Source organism: Scyliorhinus canicula, chromosome 5, assembly GCF_902713615.1.
Source record: "Scyliorhinus canicula chromosome 5, sScyCan1.1, whole genome shotgun sequence".
Lineage (NCBI taxonomy): Eukaryota > Metazoa > Chordata > Chondrichthyes > Carcharhiniformes > Scyliorhinidae > Scyliorhinus > Scyliorhinus canicula.
In genome coordinates this window covers 93,088,180-93,108,964 of record NC_052150.1, presented here as the reverse complement: position 1 = coordinate 93,108,964, position 20,785 = coordinate 93,088,180, and the positions used below count along the sequence as shown (strand labels likewise).

The window sequence follows — 20,785 nt, the reverse complement described above, 5'->3', positions numbered from 1 at the left end:
AGTGCAAGCCACAATTTCACTGATACCCAAAAATGACAAAGACTTGACGGAATGTTGATTATCGACCCATTTGGATGTGAAAATACTCGCAACGTTCTTGGCTTAAAGACTGCAGAGCTGTGTACCAAAAGTGGTCGCAGAGGACCAAACGGACAAGGGTAGGCAGCTCTCTGCAAACATCAGGCGGCTGTTGAATGTAATAATGGCCTCCCATGGGGAGAGAACACCAGAGGTGATCGTCTCCCTGGATGCAGAAAAGGCCTTTGACAGAATCGAATGGAAGTATCTCCTTGAAGTACTGGAACGGTTTGGGCTAGGAGCAGGATTTGCCACCTGGGTGAGACCGGTACAACGCTCCCAAGGCATTCGAACCAACACCATCAGCTCTGAATACTTCCAGCTACAAAGAGGCACAAGGCAAGGCTGCCCGCTGACCCCACTCCTGTTCGCACTAGTAATCGAACCCCTGGCGATAGCCCTGCGGGAAGCAAAAAGCTGGAGGGGCATCCAAAGAGGAGATAGAGAGCACAGAGTCTCACTCTATGCGGATGATCTGCTCCTATACGTCTCAAAGCCACAGGAAGGAGCGAAAGCAATCATGCAGATCCTGAAAGAATTCGGAACCTTCTCAGGTTACAAACTCAACCTGGGCATAAGTGAGGCATTCCCAGTGAATCCAAATGGAGGAGGGACAAAGCTGGAGGGACTCCTGTTTAAAACAGCCCAGAACAGATTCTGATCCCCGAGAATCCAAATAGCTAAAGACTGGACACTGATCCATAAGTTGAACCTGACTAGCCTGGTGGAGGAAGTCAAAAAGGACCTACAGAGGTGGGACACACTCCCACTCTCATGGTGCGAAGAGCGCAGATGATCAAAATGAACGTGCTGCCGAGGTTCCTCTTCTTGTTTAGATCCATACCGATCCATCCCCAAGGCCTTCTTCCAAAACGTAGACAGCGTAATTAATTATGGCATTTGTGTGGGGGGGCGGGGGGGGGGGGGGGGGCAAGAATCCAAGAGTCCCCACACCAACACTGCAAAGGAAGAAAATTAAGAGAGGCCTGGCACTGCCAAATTTGCAATACTACCACTGGGTGGCAACAGTAGAAAGTGAGGGGATGAGTGCATGAACCCGACTCGGAGTGGGTGTGGGATGAGGAGCCCTCCGTGCCCTAGCCACAGCAGCACTCCCTTCCCCCTCGGCAAAATACACATCCAGCCCAGTGGTAGCGTACACTGAAAACGTGGGGCCAATTAAGACAGCACTTCAGTCTGACCAAGATGTCCCCCATGGCTCCCATCTGCGGTAACCACAGATTCCCGCCAGCCATGCTGGACACAAGTTTTAAAAAACGGAGACAGGACGGGGGAAATGCTGACAAGTTAGGGATTTCTACATAGGAAACAGACTAACGAAGCCTGAGGAATGGGAGCTACCGACAGGCCAGGAAATGAGACACCTACAAATAAAACACTTCCTCCGCAAAGAGGGTGTACGGTACCCATGGGTCCCGGTGACCACACTATCAGAGGACCTGATGAACACAGACAGCAAAGAATGGGGACTCTGCAGGAAAATATACGGACAGCTACTGGACAGACCCCGAACACCCCTGGATGAGACCAGATGGAAATGGGGGGAAAAGAACTGGGAACAGAAGTGGGTTGGGGACTCTGGAGTGAAGTACTGAGCAGGGCCACCTCCACCTCCTCCTGCGCAAGGCACAGCCTCATGCAGTTCAAAGTAGTGCACAGAGCACACCTGACCAGAACTCGAATGAGCAGATTCTTTCCAGAGGTGGAGGGCAAATGTGAACGGCGGCAGAGGGGCCCGGCCAACCACACCCACATGTTTTGGGCTTGTCCCAAACTTGCTGGGTTCTGGACAGCCTTCTCCGAGGCAATGTCCAAGGTTGTGGGGGAGCGGGTGAAGCCATGCCCGAATGTGGCAATCTTCATGATATCAGAGCAGCCAGAGCTGCACATGGGGAAGAGGGCCGACCCTCTAGCTTTGGCTTCCCTAATCGCACGCCAGAGAATCCTGCTCGGCTGGCGATCGGCAGCACCACCCACAGATGCAGACTGGCTCGCTGACCTATCAAATTCCTCCACCTGGAGAAGATCAAATACGCCATATGAGGGTCAGCGGAAGGCTTCCTTACCACATGGGGTCAATTTGTCGGCCAGCAGTAGCCAGTAAAGAACATTTATAAGGAAAAAGAGAAATACAAGGAGGAGCATCTGGGACCCGGGTGGAAGGGGGCAAGAGAGAAAGCCTGAGAGGGACAAAAAAAACAATGGGGATGGAGGGGGCAACCCCCCTTCCACAAGATGGACACAGTCGCAGCCGACAGGGGGAAGAAAAGGGGGGAGGGAAGAAAGGAGTGAGATGAGGAGTAGGGGGAACACACCCCCAGAGCGATCAAAGAAGGCATCAGGGGAGATGGGTGGAAGGGGTTAGGGAGAGGGAGGTAGACAGTGGGGGGGTAGGAAGAGGGGGGGTAGGGAGGATTATACGCCGAGTCAGGCGGTGACAGTCTGTAAATAGAGCAACCTAAGAAAAAGCGTTTTCTTATTGTACAATAAATGAAAATGAATGGCACTGTAAATAATTTTGAAAATGCCAATAAAAAGATCTTTAAAAAAATATAAATTCCTAAGAGCAGCCTATGGGAGATAGGACGGACAGATAATGCCCAGGATAGTAGACAATGCCTAGTGAAATTCTGCAATCAAAGATATTTGTTTAATGTAAATCTAAAACAGACAATTTTGAATTCAAGCAATGTACTGCCTACGTGCTTCTCAATGTATAAATGATCTATTGTTTCTTAACTGGACAGAAAATCACTTCAGAGGCATACTCCGAGGTAGAACTTTCCCAACGAGTTGGAATAAATGATTGCTCTGTACCGGAGACTCCTGAGATTATATTGTATAATAATCATCTTCCATTAAGGCAATCCATCATTATTAACTAGGATACATGAAATATTTATGATGAAGTAACAGCAACAAAGTTGAAAATACACCCACACATATTCATAATCCTATTAGAAAGTTTACTACATTGCTGTGATCATGTGGGGTTAGCATTTCAGAGCTAGTGAAAATGAACTGCATTCAGAAAAGTTGTGCATGCACAAATACTTGTTCACAATTATGCAAACTAGATTCAGATAGGTAATTTTTTTTAACAAAAGTTTAAAAGTAAATTTTTCAATACAGCTCCGATTCAACTCGAGTCATACTATATCAGAAGAAAACCAAGTGATGAAACATTTACCTACAGCTGGTCGAAAACACTTGTTACAGAATGTACTTATGCTGCCATTTTTGAATATGTAAACAACATAACACTGAGCAAGGGGTCCAATTTGATTCTAGACACATTACATCACTCTGATCTTGAAAACATAGTGAGGATACGGTAATGATTATGTCACTGGATTAGAATCATGGATTAAAACTAGAGGACACAAGCTCAAATCTCACCATGGCAGTGATTTTTTTTCTACACTAGAAATAAGAGCCTGCTGTTCCAATCAATGAAAGGATGAACAAGCTATGGCTAACTGAAGAAGGATGGCACATAATTGAAATAAATACAGTACAATTCTGTGAGGTCGAGTGGTAGGCCTGAAGATTGGAAGAATTTTGGAAACCAGAAACGGACGATTTTAAAAAATAAAGAGGGAGAAATTAGAATGATTTCATCATAAGACCATGATACAGGAGTAGGATGGTCGGCCTATCGAATCTGCTCTACCATTTGATAAAATCGTGGCTAATCTGATTGTGGCCGTTACTCAATTTTCTTGCCTGTCCCCATAGGCTTCTAACATCTTTGCCAATCAAAGTTCTAACTCAGATCTTCCTCAACTCCATCTTAAATTGGAGGCCCCTTATTTTTAAACTCTGCCTCTTATTTCTAGATTCTGTTACAATTATGAGGTTTAGGATTATCACATATTTGGGACTGTACATTTAAATTTAAATAAATGAAGGAGGGTCATATGACCTGTTCTGAATTGTGCCTGACAGTAAGCCTGGGTGGTCTGAGTGTTAGAGATCAAAGGAGGGCTTAATTTGCTTTACTGAGGACATGTAAGTATTTGTACTTGAAAACAATGGTAGCAGTCTGAGTTTACAATGAGTCTCAAAGTCCCAGGAAGGTGTTGTTGGTATCAGGTTCTAAACAGTTGTGTTGTAGATTGTCCATTTCCTTCTAAAGTGAAAGGGATAAAGAATAGTTAATTAGCTTTTCTACCTGGATGCAAAGTTAACGTATTGCATGTTGCTATTGGGAAACCATTTTGAGAGTAAATTACAGGCTTCCCAACAATCCAATAAAAATCACAGACAGCAACAGTTCTGTGTGGTCAGAAAAGAGGAAAGGTTGCGTGGCTTTGCGAGTTACCACAGTCAGATGCGGAAGGGAGATGGCCTCTAATCAAAATAGATGCATCCTGCAGTCATGGAAGGATTCCATGATATTTATTCTGACATGGCCAAAAGAAAAAATTGTTAGAACAGGCTTTACTGGGTCGCTAGATTTAAGGGCATCTCCAAAAACTGAGGAAAGCACCTGGTGACAGTCATTCGAGTTACTACTCGGTAAAATGGGGATATCGGAACCCATTTTAAGCAGCAGCAATTTTGCTAAAAGGACTGTAATTCTGTAGTGAATACGATGGATGGTAAGTGTAAAAGGAGAGTGTTCCTCCCTGTAGTTTGAAGGAGAAGCTGCTCAAAAAGAAAATAGTGTTTAGTCATATACAAGGAATCTAAACATCTTTAAGCTATTAATTGGAAGTTCGAATTTCTTTTTAAATGTTATCAGTCTCTATGAAGATTGTTCACAATTCACTCGAGGAAACATCCCCTCCAGCATCAAGGCGCCTCAGAATCTTATGTTTCAATAAGATCAACTCTCATCAATCTAAACTTTAATGATTAGAGGCCCAGCCTGCCTTTCCTCATTAGACAACACCGAATCAGCCTAGTCAACCTTCTCTGAACTGGTTCCAATCAAAGTATATCCTATCTTAAAAAAGGAGACCAAAACTGTACACCGTACTGGAGGTGCAGTCTCACCAATGTCAGTGTCTCCCAGGCTGGGGTTCCTGTGATCAGGATCTGAGCTGCTGCTTGCTTTTCAGTCCGATCGTATTGAGATTCCAAACATTATCTAAAAACTGTGTTTGACTATTAAACATAGTAAATGTAATGAGGATAGATAAAAGGAGAAAATATAGCATGTGGTGTGACAGTAAGGTTGATATCATCAATGGTTGCACTACAACTGCGCTTGGGTGGAAAATGCTCCCTCAGCAGTTCTGGAATCACCAAATACTGCCTTATATAAAAAAAGTAATCTATGAAACTGGGAACAGTAAAAAAATTGAAACTGTTGGATCGTTTGCTCGAATCTTCTGTGGAGCAGTAATTATCGTCAGATTGTCATTCAATTTGTATTTTTTAACTCTCCTCTGCATATCTGACCGGGTATTCTTGCCCAGCTTCTTCAGAAATGCAGTCCCATGGTCTTCATCACAGCACTGGGATGCAAGACGACAAACCGCACATCGTTTTTACAGCACCAGTTGTTGCGGTAAGTTTAACTGTCCATTGTGAATATCAATGAATGGGTAGGGTGGCATGTATGCATGGGGTTGAGATCAGTGTGAGTGATTTGGGATGGGGTCGCAGTTATACAGTTACCCAGGAGTCCAATGAGGATGTTTCTGTCTGACATTGTCCTGGGTAAATATCCAGGTTAGTAAATTGGAATTGTCCAAAGTCTCGGACTCTAACTGGATGTCCCAGGGAGAATTGGGAATTGCCCATCAGAAGTTCAAACTTCACCTGCAATTCTCACGGACGTTTGCACATCGGGAGATCCCCTAGCACCCCTTGGGTCATATGTCCAGTCTCCCATCAAAACCAGAGACTGGTACATCTGGGCTAATGCCAACTATCCGACCTGTTCACTAATGTACTTTTCAAGAGAAATCTACCGTCCTGGCCCAATCTGGCCTTTATGTGGCTCCAGCTCCACACCAATGTGCTCAGCTGACCACTGAAACGGCCCAGAAGCGGCCACGACACATGTGCCCATTATTATCATCATCGCTTTTTCAGGGCTACTCGGGGTAAATGAAAACAGGGGAGAGAGAAGTCGCCGGCGGCCATCACCTCCTCCAGGTGGAGCTGCGACGCTCGCTGCGATGTCAGGTGCAGGAAGCAGTTCTTGACGTTGCTGAATCTAAGCTGCACACACACGGCGGCCCCGGCTCCCAGCATTCCGCCCGGCTCCCCCGTGCCGGACAACCCTCCCGCGAGCAGGCTCTCGCGCCGCTTGTTCCGTTAGCCGCAATATTCTAAAGATTCGAATTCAACCCGCATTCTGGAACTCGAGCAACCGCCAACTTCAGGCTCCCGAACTGACTGCGGCCTGCAAGTCTTTGATCGACAAGCCAGCCGGCCTATCACTGCCCGAGGAGAGGGAGCGGGTCTCCCAATTGGCGCTGGCGGGAGGAAGGCGGGGCTTTCCCAAAGGGCTGTGCCGTCGAGCGGTCGGGGTTGGACTGCGGTGCCTTCCTGCCCTTGGCTTTGAAGATGGCTGCTCAAGGCCCGGAGGTGTTGAAACACCATCAACAAGGAAAAGTCTGCTTCACCCGGCCCAAGTACCGAGAGGGTCGACGGCTGAGGGCTGTCAAAGTAAGTGTTGTCTGAGTATGTGGTGTTTGGTACAGTACCGGGGAGGGATTGTCTCCTGGTTTTCAGTAACGGCCGCGCAGACCAGCTTGGGAAGACTGTTCTGTCTCTTGATTAAATTCAATGTAATTTGTATTAGGATTGTTCTTTCCACATGGCTGTCCCCCCCCCCCCCCCCCCCCCCCCCCCAACATCTTGTGGAAAGTTGCGGGTATTGGGGGGGGATTTCTTGAATCGCCTCTGAAGCTATTTACCGCTTTCTCCTCAAGAGATTGAGCCTGTGCAAGATCTCCACTTTGTGTTGGCAAATGTTTTTTGGGTTTCACGGCCAAATTTGAATTGGAGGAATTGCTTTGTGTTGGATTTCCCACCAGAAGAAATTGTTTCTCCGTCTTTTCTGACAACGACTGTTTGCCGAGCCAGCGATGCTCGGATGCACCGAAGAATAAAATGATGCTTTGGGATCTCATGGTGAGTTCCAACCTCATTTTGTCCCTGCCGTGTCACTGATTCTCCACACCTTCTGTTTGTTAATTTCCCTTCGAAATACTGACATCGTGTGCGATACTATCTGTATAAACACTTCTGAATATATTTGCTTTAATTTTACCCTGTCCCAGGACCTTTGACTCCCTCCTGATGTCTCCTCGCTACCATTTACTGCCAGCTAATTACATCCAAATAATCCCTACATAAACAGGCCTATCTGCCGATGACACAAAATTAAGTGGACATCTGAATTGTGAGGAGGATGCAAAAAGGCTTTCATGGGGATTTATACTGGCAAGTGGACATTGCAGATGCAATATAATGTAAAGGGTGGTGATCCTTTGGAATTCCTACCCAAAGGGTTGTGGAGGCTCAGCTGACTATTCAAGACAGTGATTAATAAATTTCTAGATATTAAAAACATGAAGGGATTTGGGGATGGTGTGGGAAATTGGTGTTGAGGTAGGATTTGGGGATGATGTGGGAAATTGATGTTGAGGTAGAAGTTGAATGGTGGAGCAGGCTCGAGGGACCAAATGGCCTACTCTTGCTCCCATATCCCTAATCTAAACCTTCAGTATTCCTTAAACTTCCTACTTTCTTGAGGCTTAACTCCTTTTGAGGTAATCCTACAGATTCCATGTCTCTTGGAATCGTCCAAAGGATATTGGGCACTTGTCACCAACTCTACGTGGAGCAACCCCAAATTATCCTAATCTACTCTCTCGCTGACCTTCCTGCCTAGCAAACCTGCTGGGAGATGTTCTTCTGATCTCCTCGGTGTCTTAACGCCCTCCCAGGGGTGACCTCTGGACTCTGGCAGTGGATCAGCTACTACCATCCCTCTTCCCTTGGAATGCCCATTCACTTTACCATCTATTAACTCATTGTGGATAATTGCACCAACACCATGGCCTGAATGGAAACCTGGTTGAAGGGTTGATGAAGTCTTTATATCTGGCTGTAACCACCGCTCCCCGTGCCCGTACCACTGCAATGGTAGTATCACCAAATTATAGAATCACACCATGGTCTGTTCTACTCTTCTGGCAATATTTTGTCTTGTGAGCATCTTGCCTATCATTTAAAATCTTGCTCACTAACCAGCCAACCAAGTACTATGCCAGTTTTTTGACTAAGTTAGTTTAACTGCTTTCCTGTCTTGCCTTTGAACCAAGCAGCAACTTTTATTATCCTCACTGATTTCAATCTCCATCTCATCATGCTCTTTCACCCCTGTGCTCCAATACCCTATAATCTCTTCTTCCATTTAAACTCTTCAACCCTCACTGAGCTCGCTTTGATCTTCAATCCTGTTTCTTGCTTTCTCAAGCCTATCCCCAACAAATTGCTGATCATTAAACTTCCCTCATTGGTTCTTCTATTATCATAGAATTTACAGTGCAGAAAGAGGCCATTCGGCCCATTGAGTCTGCATCGGCCCTGATTGAACCATCAATTCAGCGAACACGTGTAGTTGGATCTGAACAGGGGCTTTAATACACTTACAACAGAGCCAGCCTTTTCGTCGTTGAACTTCAGATGAACTGGCAGGCTGGCTCTAAGGCACTGATCTTTATACATTGGTCCCAGGGGGAGGAGTCCTGGGCGGAGCCAAGGGAGGAGCCCAGTATAAACTCTCACGTACTCCCAGAGCTACTCCCCCTGGTGGTCGGATAGTGCAACTGCACTTACAATGGTGGATAGTGAACATATATACACGGAGTTATATTGGCAACTATATACAGCATTGATCTTACAACGGGTAGATAATGAACATATATACATGGAGTGATATTGGCAACCATATATAGTGTGAATCACATTCACCACACACTCTACCCAACCCCACACCTCCACCCTATCCCCGTAACCCCACTGAACCTTTTTGGACACTAAGGGCAATTTAGCATGGCCAATCCATCTAACCCGTACATCTTTGGACTGTGGGAGAAACCGGAGCAGCCGGAGGAAACCCACGCAGACACGGGGAGAACGTGCGGACTCCACACAGACAGTGACCCAATCTGGGAATCAAACCTAGGACTCTGGAGCTGTGAAGCAACTGCTAACCACTGTGCGACCGTGTTGCTCTGAGTTGACATAATTAAAGTTCTCCTTCCTTGGATACTATTACTCTTTCTTTGAATTGACCATCATCACCCCTTTACTCAAAAGAAGAACTGTGGCATCCCTGTCCGTGCACGCAGCAAGGCCACCGTTAATCTTTCTTTCACAAGTCATTGGAGTGCTGTTGCTGCCCAAATCTGTGCTCCTCTTTCCTGTTGCTTCATGTTTGAATCCCTCCAATGAGACCATGCCAAAAATGGCTTTTATGGAATCACAAACGGCGTCCTATGTGACTGTGACAGAAGTATTTCACCCAGTTGACCATACTATCCTCCTCCAGTGTCAGAAGCTGCTTCCAGTTTTCCCCTCTGATTTTTGAAAAAAATCAAGTGTACCCAATTCATTTTCTCCATTTAAGGGGTAATTTAATGTGGCCAATTCACCTACTCTGCGCATCTTTGGGTTGTGGGGGCGAAACCCATGCAAAGACGGGGAGAATGTGCAAACCCCACACCGACAGTGACCCAGAGATGGATCGAACCTGGGACCTCGGCGCTGTGAGGCAGCAGTGCTTGAGTTTTCCCCTCTGATAACAGTAGCTGCTGACAGCCTCACTATTATGAAGTACAACCAAAGTCCTAACCAAAGCTGACACTCAAGTGCAAGTGTAAAAGGGCTGATGTCAGAGGTGCTAGGCGGGATTCTCCACCGGCCGACGCCAAAATCGAGAAAGATTGTGGCGGGTGCCAGGTTCACGCCAAATCGCAATTCTCTGGTGCCTCTACAGTGGCGTCAATGCGCTCCATTCCGCATGAACAGTAAATGCCGCTTGCATATCGTTAGTGGGCCTGTCCCGGTATTCTCCACCTACACCGGGTGAATTCCCGCCGGCAAGGTTCACTTGTGCTTTTAAAAATTGTGAAATAGGTTTTGTCATTGCTGATGGGGGGGGGGGGGGGGGGGGGGGGTTGGTGGTACAGAAAGTGTTCAACATCGCCATAGTGTGCTCACAGATGTGCTGATGGCTGGGGTGGGGGGCTTCTGCCAGGATCAGGGAGAGTAGCGGGGGGTGGCCAGGAGGTGGGCTTTGGGGACAGGGTGGACAGGTACGAAACACCATTGCCGCAGACTGGAAGGCAGCCATGCAGCTGCGCATGTTGGTGACTGCCCACTGTGAACTTAGTGCCATGGGTCGTATGAGTGTCGTCGTCGCCTCCCCCAGTGTCCTCTGGCTCCAGCCGACCCTTCAACAAGATAGGCGCGCTCCAGTGCCATCTTGTTGGCTGTGAGGAGTGTGTGTGGGGAGTGAAGTGTTAATGTATGGTTGCAGCTTGTCAGCCTCTCAAGTGTCAGTCCTGACCCCAACAAATCTGACACTGTTTTCCAATGGAAGCGTTCGTTTTCCATGTGGCGCTAGTCCGAGCCCCTCAACTGTTGCTGAATCGGTCCAGGTGCGGAGCCAGTTTTGCTGCCCACATCCTGCCCGGCGTCAACACTTAGTCTCAGGAATGGAGAATCCGGCTGGCTGTCTTTCAGGTGAAACTTTAAGCCAAGCCTGCTCTCTGATAGTTGTAAAAGATATAATGGCAGTATTTGAAGGAGAGCAATGGAATTCTCAGCCGAACCAAGATTATCAAGGTACTGCTTGTGGGATTTTGCTGTGTACAAATTTGGTGCCCTACAGCACACAATTCCATTTCATAAGTATTTTCCTAACGGTGAACCACTTGGAGATGCCCTAATGTTGTGAAAAATACTTTACAAATTATTTTCTTTTCTTCTTTAGTTTAATTCTTGGTTGTGCTTCATTCCAATAGTCTCTAATTGGAGCACTCTTAGTATTGTAAAACAAAGTTAATTCAATGGTTAAAATTAAAATGTAATTTATTTGCAGTGTGATATTGTTTCACAGAGTATAAGCATACTGATTAAATACAATTATGTTATACATTATTTATCAGATGTTAAAGAAAAAAACCAGTAAGTGTAAATAATGCTGACTTCTGTTTTGTTGCCTGACTACATTATCACTCTAAAACAATGCAATAGCATTAACAATTATTAGGTGATCAGCTTTATGTTTTCCTCCCAATAATAATGTTTAACAATGATCTAGGTGTACACGATAAATCTGGAATCGAGACATCTGCTAGTACAAGGAGTGCCAGCTGTGGGAGTCATGAAGGAGCTGATTGAGCTTTTTGCTTTATATGGAACCATTGAAGAGTATTCTGTGTTGCATGAGTACCCGGCCGAGGAATTCACCGAAGTTTATCATATTAAATACCAAAGATTACAGAGTGCAAGGTAATGAACTGGGATAACTTTCTCAGCATGAAAACGATTAAGCATGTTTTTCTTTTGTACCTTAACAGCACTGAAGTGTTTTTGTATTCTTGCTTACTTTCTTAAGGGATGAGCCAAAGTAACAATTTTTTTTTTACTTTTGTGTCTGAATCATGAAGAAGTGCTTCACAGCTCCAGGGTCCCAGGTTCGATTCCCGGCCGGGTCACTGTCTGTGCGGAGTCTGCACGTCCTCCCCGTGTGTGCGTGGGTTTACTCCGGGTGCTCCGGTTTCCTCCCACAGTCCAAAGATGTGCGGGTTAGGTGGATTGGCCATGCTAAATTGCCCGTAGTGTCCTAAAAAGTAATGTTAAGGGGGGGTTGTTGGGTTACGGGTATAGGGTGGATACGTGGGTTTGAGTAGGGTGATCATTGCTCGGCACAACATCGAGGGCCGAAGGGCCTGTTCTGTGCTGTACTGTTCTATGTTCTAAGTGAAGTATTTTAAGAATACTATACATTATGCTTTTTCATTCAAGGCAGTAAATTGAGCACTGGGTGGTGTGCAACCTTAGTCTGCAGTCAATTTTGGGTGTAGTCTAAAATTTTATGTGTACTTGAAAATCATGCAAGTAAAGGTTATACAATCTGTAGTTGTATGTATGACTTTTACATAATTTTGAAAGAAATATGGTTAGTTTTCATTATGATGAATGCAGCATCTGTCAGGTACAACCAACATCCATTGAAAAATAATTTAGAGTTGCTACTTGGTACAATTAACGTACAAGATTTCAAATCTGGTCATTTTAACCATATCTTTAGTTTCACTGGGAATCTTCTAAAAAGGTGAGAATTGTACAAGTGGGTTGCTGTATTATGACTTGTATTAGACTTCTTATCATTCGGCATTTTTAGTTTGAGGCTGTTTAAGAATGTTTTTGTAAAAATGTTACTGCAGCATAACCTGGAGGGAGGTATAGAGATATGTCACTGTTTGTATGTTTTCCTGAAAACACAATTTAATGTCATTATTTTCTATAAACAAAGTTCTGTTATATAAAAGTAAACTCCAGTACCTAACAATGGTATTTAACTGTATGTTTCAACCATTTCTCAGAATAGCAAAACGCAAACAGGATGAGCGAAGTTTCTTTGGTAGTTTGCTTCACGTGTGTTATGCTCCAGAGTTTGAAACAGTAGAGGATACCAGAGAAAAATTAAAGGAGAGGAGAAGATACATAATGAGAGTAACAAGTAACAAAGGTTTGTACACAGAATTTTTTCTCATTTTTATAACTTCTTTTGCCATTTTACAACAAACCCAAAAAGTAGTTTATTTATTCTTAACATGAAAATGCAGTTATTCTTTTCAATTTAGAAAGAACTCATTCATGTTTCCATAGCAAAGCATTAAAGTTTGCATGCTTCAAACAGTCCGATTACAATTTTAGGTGTTTCAGTGCAAAAAAATAAGTTGTTGTATCTATGAATTCTGAATACTTGAAAGAGTCATATGTGCAAAGACTCCCCAAAGGACCAGTTATTGATCTACAAACTTCTTTCAGCAACAGCAAGTAACCTGCAATTGAATTCAATGTTTCTTTTCACAGCACTTGTTGCAATTGTGCCATTTAAAGAGCATCCTAGCATCACTGTTTTTTTGATCTAATACATTTTCTGACTTATCAAGAGTAATGCAACAGGTTTTAAGTGTCCCTTTCACTTCTCCAGCTGACAAGGCAAAGAGGTGAAACTGAAATTGACCTAATCTCTATGGCTCCATCCAATAGCTAAACAACTGGGAAGCTTGTACTCCAGCGCTGTTCAAAATGTTGATCTTAGTGGGTCAATATAGTGGCTCAAGACCTATATATAAACAATTACAATGCAAAGCACTGAATCAAGGGAATACTTCAGTTTAGAATATAAAACTTTTAAGAAAGTTTTTTTTTAAAAGGCTACACAAGCATTTTACATTAATGTTTGTTGCCTCATCTTTTTAAATATAAATTTAGAGTACCCAATTCTTTTTTTCCAATTAAGGGCCAATTTAGCATGGCCAATCCACCTACCCTGCACATCTTTGGGTTGTGGGGGTGAGACCAACGCAGACACGTTGGGGAGCAAACTCCACATGACAGTGACCTGGCGCCGGGATCGAACCCGGGTCTTTGCCGCTTTGAGGCAGCAGTGCTAACCATTATGCCGCCCCCTGTTGCCTTGTCTTACAAGAATTTCTTGGTCATTTATGCTAGCTTCTTTTGCATAATGGTATCTGAAATAAAACATTAATTTGTTCTTTCAAAACTTACAGCTACTTTCCTACTCTTAAATTCAGAGCACATCAATCAACATGTAGCATCTATCGCGTTGTGGACCGTATTGCTGAAAAAATATTGGGCAGCATGGTAGCATGGTGGTTAGCATAAATGCTTCACAGCTCCAGGGTCCCAGGTTCGATTCCCGGCTGGGTTACTGTCTGTGCGGAGTCTGCACGTCCTCCCCGTGTGTGCGTGGGTTTCCTCCGGGTGCTCCGGTTTCCTCCCATAGTCCAAAGATGTGCGGGTTAGGTGGATTGGCCATGCTAAATTGCCCGTAGTGTCTTAATAAAGTACGGTTAAGGGGGGGGTTATTGGGTTACGTGTATAGGGTGGATACGTGGGTTTGAGTAGGGTGATCATGGCTCGGCACAACATCGAGGGCCGAAGGGCCTGTTCTGTGCTGTACTGTTCTATGTTCTAAAAGACATGTTGTTGAAGCTTTCATCTTAGATTTGTACCATAAGACACAGGAGCAGAATTAGGTCACTCGGCCCATCGAGTCTGCACTGCCATTCAATCATGGCTGATGTTTTTCTCATCCCCATTCTCCTGCCTTCTCCCCATAACCCCTGATCACTTTATTAATCTAGAACCTATCCATCTGTCTTAAAGACACTCAGTGATTTGGCTTCTACAGCCTTCTGCGGCAAAGTTTTCCACAGATTCACCACCCTCTGGCTGAAGAAATTCCTCCCCTTTATTCCAAGGATCATTCTTGCGAACCTCCTCTGGTCCCTTTCCAAGGCCAGCACATCCTTCCTTGGATACGGGGCCCAAACTGCTCACAATATTCCAAATGGGGTCTGACCACAGCCTTGTACAGCCTCATAAAGACATCCCTGGTCTTAGTATTCTAGCCCTCTCGCTATGAATGCTAACATTGCATTTGCCTTCCTAACTGCCGACTGAACCTGCACCTAAAACCTCAAGAGAATCATGAACAAGGATTCCCAAGTCCTTTTGTGCTCCTGATTTCCTGAGCATTTCCCCATTTGGAAAATAGTCTATCCCTAAATTCCTATGCCCTAGCCCGATAACTAAACTGTGCCCTGCACGCGTGCCAACTTAACTGGTGTCTAACTCTCTGGTCATACGGGCCCTAACGCTACGTCTAGGTGGTTCCACAGATGGTACAGCAGGAGTGGAGGTGGCCTTCTGTAATTCCTGCCCTGTGACTTGGGCCCTGTTTCGGGCGTCTTCTGTGCCATGGGCCTAGCTGCTGCACGGGTGTCCCAGGTGGCGTGGTGCTGCCTGCTGCCCACCAGGGACACAAGGGGGAGTCCACGGTGCTGCAGTGTTCTGGTACTTGCCCTGCGGCAGTCACCGGCAAGGGCCACATCACGTCCTCCTCCCTTGGGGTGCACGATGGTCACCTGGCTACTCCATGGGACGGGGGTGCAAGTGGAGCTATCCCCTGGCGCTGCCAGTCGTAGAGACCCTTTGCTGTCTTGACCAGGGTCCAAACATTCACAGCCATGGAGCACATAGAGTGGACCATCTCCGTCTGGGACTGCGCCACATCATCCACTGACTGTGCCACCACCTTCTGGGCCTGTGTCACATCAGCCAGGGACTGGGCCAACTCCCTGTGCCATGTCGGCCAGCGCCTGGGCAATGCTGCCAACCCTCCCAGCCATGGTCTGCTGTGACTGGGCCATGTTCAGGAGCGTCGCTGTTATGTCCAGGTGGCTCTGGCACATGGTTGCCTGTGAGACGGCAACCCTGCCCTGGGCCTCGGCCAGCGCTGCACAGAATGTCCCAGGCCTTGGGCGTGCTGATCCATAGCTGAAACCGTCGTCCCCAATGGCTCCACCACGGACACTACCCGTGTGTTGTTGGCCTGGGTGGCACGCATTGTTGACACCATCTCCTGCTCCTGCACGTGGTTGGGCTGCTCCAACTGCACCTGCAGGTACTGGATGCTCGCCAAGAATCCTCATGTAGTCCCTGGCTCTGTGACTACATCTCCACGATGGATTTGGACTGTCTGTTCCAGAAACCTGTCTGGACGGCAGCAAGTCCCTGGGGTCGGCCCGTCGTCCACCCCCTCAGGAGTTCCTACCTCCACCTGCTGCACCGGATCAGTTGTGTGGTGAGCACCAGATAGTGTCCCAGGAGCCTCCTCACTAGAGTATCCAACTGAGTTGAGTGTCTCTGGGAGATTGTTAGAGACAGCTGTGTCGGAAAATCACTGTCATCCTCCAACTATTTGACTACAGCAAAATATAGATAGATAGATTGGAGAGTTGGGCAGAGAAATGGCAGATGGAGTTCAATCCAGAAAAATGCGAGGTGATGCATTTTGGAAGAGCTAATTCAACAGCGGACTATATGGTCAATGGAAGAGTCCTGGGGAAAATTGATGTACAGAGAGATCTGGAGTTCAGGTCCATTGTACCCTGAAGGTGGCAACGCAGGTTGATAGAGTGGTCAAGAAGGCATGCAGCATGCGTGCCTTCACCGGACTGGGTATTGAGTACAAGAGTCGGCAGGACTTGTTACAGTTGTATAGATCTTTGGTTAGGCCACATTTGGAATGCTGCGTGCAGTTCTGGTCACCACATTACCAGAAGGATGTGGATGCTTTAGAGAGGGTGCAGAGGAGGTTCACCCAGGATGTTGCCTGGTATGGAGGCTGCTAGCTATGAAGAAAGGTTGAGTAGATTTAGGATTGTTTTCGTTGGAAAGACGGAGGTTGAGGGGGGGACCTGATTGAGGTCTACAAAATTATGAGAGGTATGGGCAGGGTGGATAGCAACAAGGTTTTTCGAAGAGTGGGGGTGTCAATTACAAGGGGTCACGATTTCAAGGTGAGAGGGGGAAAGTTTAAGGGAGATGTGCCTGGAAAGTGTTTTTACGCAGAGGGTGGTGGGTGCCTGGAACGCTTTGCCAGTGGAGGTGGTAGAGGCGGGCACGATAGCATCATTTAAGATGCATCTAGACAGATATATGAACGGGCGGGGAACAGAGGAAGTAGATCCTTGGAAAATAGGCGACAGGTTTAGATAAAGGATGTGGATCAGCACAGGCTGGGAGGGCCGAAGGGCCTGTTCCTGTGCTGTAATTTTCTTTGTTCTTGACTCGAGCTCCAGGATCTCTTCTGTCTCAAGAGAAGGGCTAGTGTCTGAGCTGCTCTCATTGCTGCTCGGATTATGGGGGACTCTCGCTGTGGCACCGGCTGGGCGTGGGGGACGCCAGATGGAACGGCCCTATCACACCAGACAAGACGCATGATTAGACCACGGAGGGGTCGGGGGTGTTGACACACGAGTCACAACTAAGCGGGGTCTCACTTCCTTGCCCTTGGCCAAACTCTACCTCGGCGACCTCCCTGTCCTCTAGTCCGCCGAGCACATCCAGAGCCCTCTGCACAGCCACAAATTCTGCGATGGTGTCAACACTTAGGTTCAGAAACAGAGACCGTCTAACAGTAGACATGATTTACGAATGGACAATCGTGCTAAACAATCCTGTAGTGCTAATAATTACACTGACAACCCAATATTATCAGTCAGGCGCACAGTGTGGCTCACTTAAGCATGCAGGAAGCTACATATATTTACACACACAGCCCATACCTTTGCAAACAGAAGAAGCATGTTCGCGCATTGTGCCTTTTTCATTTAAACAAAAATTTAGGAGACAGCTGGCCAAAATATTGCCATGGCATGAACCAATCATAGAGTCAACCTGCCTGGTGTGAATTTGAACAAACGTTTGGCTGTCCTCTGATGTGTTTACCATGACTATGCCTCTACTAATTGGAGTCAACTTGCCAATCAATCTGCACCGTCTTCTCAAGCAGTTTAATTGTCGTTCCCTTTACTATTGGCATTCTTGTGAAGTGTTATGATGAGTGCAAAGAGAAAAGCTATGAAAGTCCTTTTTTCAGCAACAGGCAATAAATGTATTTTAGTGTTTAGTATAATTAGCTCATTTGCTTTGGATTAAATTGGAATCTTGAAGTTATTTTTAATATTTCGTAAAATGTGAGATAAAATTTGTCAACTATAACCAGCATTGTTGGAAATGTAAACCAGTGAGTAGGATAGTAAGATGACACACGGGCAGTCACACAGCAGATGAAGTTTAATGGAAGAATGAGGGGAGGCATTGAACTAAATGATACAATTTTAAAGGCGGTTCAAGAGCAGAGAGACGTGGGCTACATGAGTGCAAGTTTTTTAAGGTGGGAGGACAAGTTGAAAAGACTTTTTTTTAAAAGCACACTAAATTCTTTTTTTTTTTAAATAATTTTTATTCAAATTTTTCAACAAATTTTCTCCCAACAATAAAGTGAACAAGGTGTAGAAATAAACAGAAAGAGAAATCCCCCCAGTGCAAAGCAATCAATTAATAACTTAATAACAATACAAAAAAGAAGAAAATAGCAAACACACCATCGCAAAAACAAAACCCCGAACCCCCCCCCCCCCCCCCCGGGTTGCTGCTGAGATTGTCCACCCTCTAACCCTCCGCCAGGAAATCGAGAAAGGGCTGCCACCGCCGGAAGAACCCTTGTACCGACCCCCTCAGGGCAAACGTAACCTTCTCCAGCCTAATGAACCCGGCCATGTCATTGATTCTGAGCTCGGGGCTTCGCGTCCCTCCACTGTAAGAGAATCCTACGCCGGGCTACTAGAGACGCAAAGACCAGGGTACCGGCCTCTCTCGCCTCCTGCACTCCTGGCTCCGATGCTACCCCAAAGATCGCGATCCCCCAGCCCGGTTCCACCCTGGACCCGACCACCTTGGACAATGTCCCAGCCACCCCCTTCCAAAACCCCGTCAACGCCCGACATGCCCAGAACATGTGGGTGTGGTTCTCTGGGCCTCCCGAACACCTCCCACACCTGTCCTCCCCCAAAGAAGAGGCTCATCCTGGCCCCAGTCATGTGCGCCCTATGCAGCACCTTCAGCTGAATTAAGCTGAGCCGTGCGCAAGAAGAGGACGAGTTCACCCTCCCCAGGGCATCCGCCCACGTCCCATCGTCGATCTCTTCCCCTAGCTCCTCCTCCCACTTCGCTTTCAGCTCTCCCACCGAGGCCTCCTCCTCTTCCTGCATCATCTGATAAATTGCCGAGATCCTACCCTCACCGACCCACGTCCCCAAGAGCACCCTATCCGGCAGCCGCGGGAGCTCTGCCACCTGCTGCTTGACAAACGCCCTAATCTGCATATACCTAAAAGCATTCCCAGGGGGAAACTTCCCATCGAGGAAAAGGTCCCCCATCCGCCTGATGTCTGCCCTATGCCAACTCAAAAACCCACCATCCATTCTCCCTGGTGCAAACCGGTGATTGCCATGTATTGGGGTCCAAACTGAGGCCTTCACGTCCCCACTATGCCGCCTCCACTGCCCCCAAATTTTGAGGGAAGCCACCACTACTGGACTCGTAGAATACCTTGCTGGGGGGAGTGGGAGCGGGGCCGTCACCAGTGCCTCCAAACTCGTGCCCACACAGGACGCCACCTCCAACCTCTTCCATGGGGCACCCTCCCCCTCCATCACCCACCTACGAATCATTGCCACATTCACAGCCCAGTAGTACCCCACACGGGTTGGGCAACGCCAAACCACCTACCTCCCTGCCTCGCTCCAGGAATACCCTCCTCACTCTCGGGGTCTTTCGCGCCCACACGAACCCCAGAATACTCTTATTAATCCTCTTTAAAAAAGCCTTCGGAATCAATATGGGGAGGCACTGGAAAAGAAACAAAAACCTCGGCAGCACCGTCATCTTAACTGGCTGGACCCTACCCGCCAAAGAGAGTGGCAGCGCGTCCCACCTCCTGAACTCCTCCTCCATCTGTTCCACCAGCCTCGAAAAGTTTAGCCTATGTAGGGGCCCCCCAGCTCCTAGCTATCTGGACCCCAAGATATCTAAAGCTCCTCTCCGCCCTCTTCAACGGGAGCTCTCCTATCTCCTTCTCCTGGTCCCCCAGGTGCAGCACAAACAGCTCACTCTTCCCCACATTGAGCTTGTAGCCCGAAAAATCCCCAAACTCCCCAAGTATCTTCAACACCTCTGGCATCCACCCCGCCGGATCCGCGATGTACAACAGTAAATCATCTGCGTACAGCGACAACCGGTGCTCCTCTTCCCCCCCCCCCCCCCCCCCCCCCGCACATCCCCCTCCAGTTCTTCGAATCCCTCAGCGCCATGGCCAAGGGCTCAATCGCTAACGCGAAGAGCAGGGGAGACCAGGGGCACCCCTGCCTTGTCCCCCGGGAAAGCCGAAAGTCCGCTGACCTCCTCCCATTCGTCACCACACTCGCTACCGGGGAGCTATACAGCAACCTCACCCAGCTGATTAATCCCTCACCAAACCAAACCTCCTCAGCACTTCCCACAGGTAGCTCCGCTCCACCCTGTCAAAAGCTTTCTCCGCATCCATAGATGCTACTATTTCCGCCTCCCCAGCCGCCGGCGCCATCATCATAACATTGAGAAGCCGCCGTACATTGACATTCAGCTGCCACCCCTTCACAAACCCCGTTTGTCCCTCATGGATAACCATCGGGACCACATCTTCCACCCTCCTGGACAGTACCTTAGCCAACAACTTTGCATCCACGTTGAGGAGCGAAATCGGCCTGTAAGACCCACACTGGAGGGGGTCCTTATCCCGCTTCAGGATCAATGAGATTATTGCTCTAGACATCGTCGGGGGCAGAGCCCCCCCTTCCCTCGCCTCATTCAGGGTCCTCACAAGCAGCGGGCCCAGCAGATCTGAAAACTTCTTATAAAACTCCACCGGGAACCTGTCAGGTCCCGGTGCTTTCCCTGTCTGCATGCTCCCCAGCGCCTCCATCAGTTCCTCCAACTCGATTGGGGCCCCCAGACCCTCCACCCGCTCATCCTCTACTCTTGGGAACTCCAGCTTATCCAG

The 20,785-nt window shown here is 47.2% G+C and overlaps 2 protein-coding genes across 4 annotated transcripts in view; one reads left to right on the top strand and one right to left on the bottom strand.

Annotated features, from left to right (window-relative positions):
- pex1 (peroxisomal biogenesis factor 1) overlaps nt 1–6,421 on the bottom strand; it is a 98,134-nt gene extending 91,713 nt beyond the window's left edge. For both annotated transcript variants that reach the window (XM_038797374.1, XM_038797375.1), the window contains exon 1: nt 6,202–6,421. In XM_038797374.1, the coding sequence (XP_038653302.1) occupies nt 6,202–6,309 (108 nt within the window). In that variant the 5' untranslated portion in view covers nt 6,310–6,421. The remainder of the gene's footprint in view (nt 1–6,201) is intronic.
- Nucleotides 6,422–6,476: 55 nt separating this feature from the next.
- Nucleotides 6,477–20,785, top strand: part of rbm48 (RNA binding motif protein 48) — a 31,259-nt gene continuing 16,950 nt past the window's right edge. Inside the window, exons 1-3 of one of the 2 annotated variants that reach the window (XM_038797377.1) lie at nt 6,477–6,726; nt 11,399–11,589; nt 12,687–12,832. In XM_038797377.1, the coding sequence (XP_038653305.1) occupies nt 6,625–6,726; nt 11,399–11,589; nt 12,687–12,832 (439 nt within the window). In that variant the 5' untranslated portion in view covers nt 6,477–6,624. Of the gene's footprint in view, nt 6,727–7,001; nt 7,195–11,398; nt 11,590–12,686; nt 12,833–20,785 lie in introns of those variants that run through there. The other variant, XM_038797378.1, reaches the window with a different exon arrangement.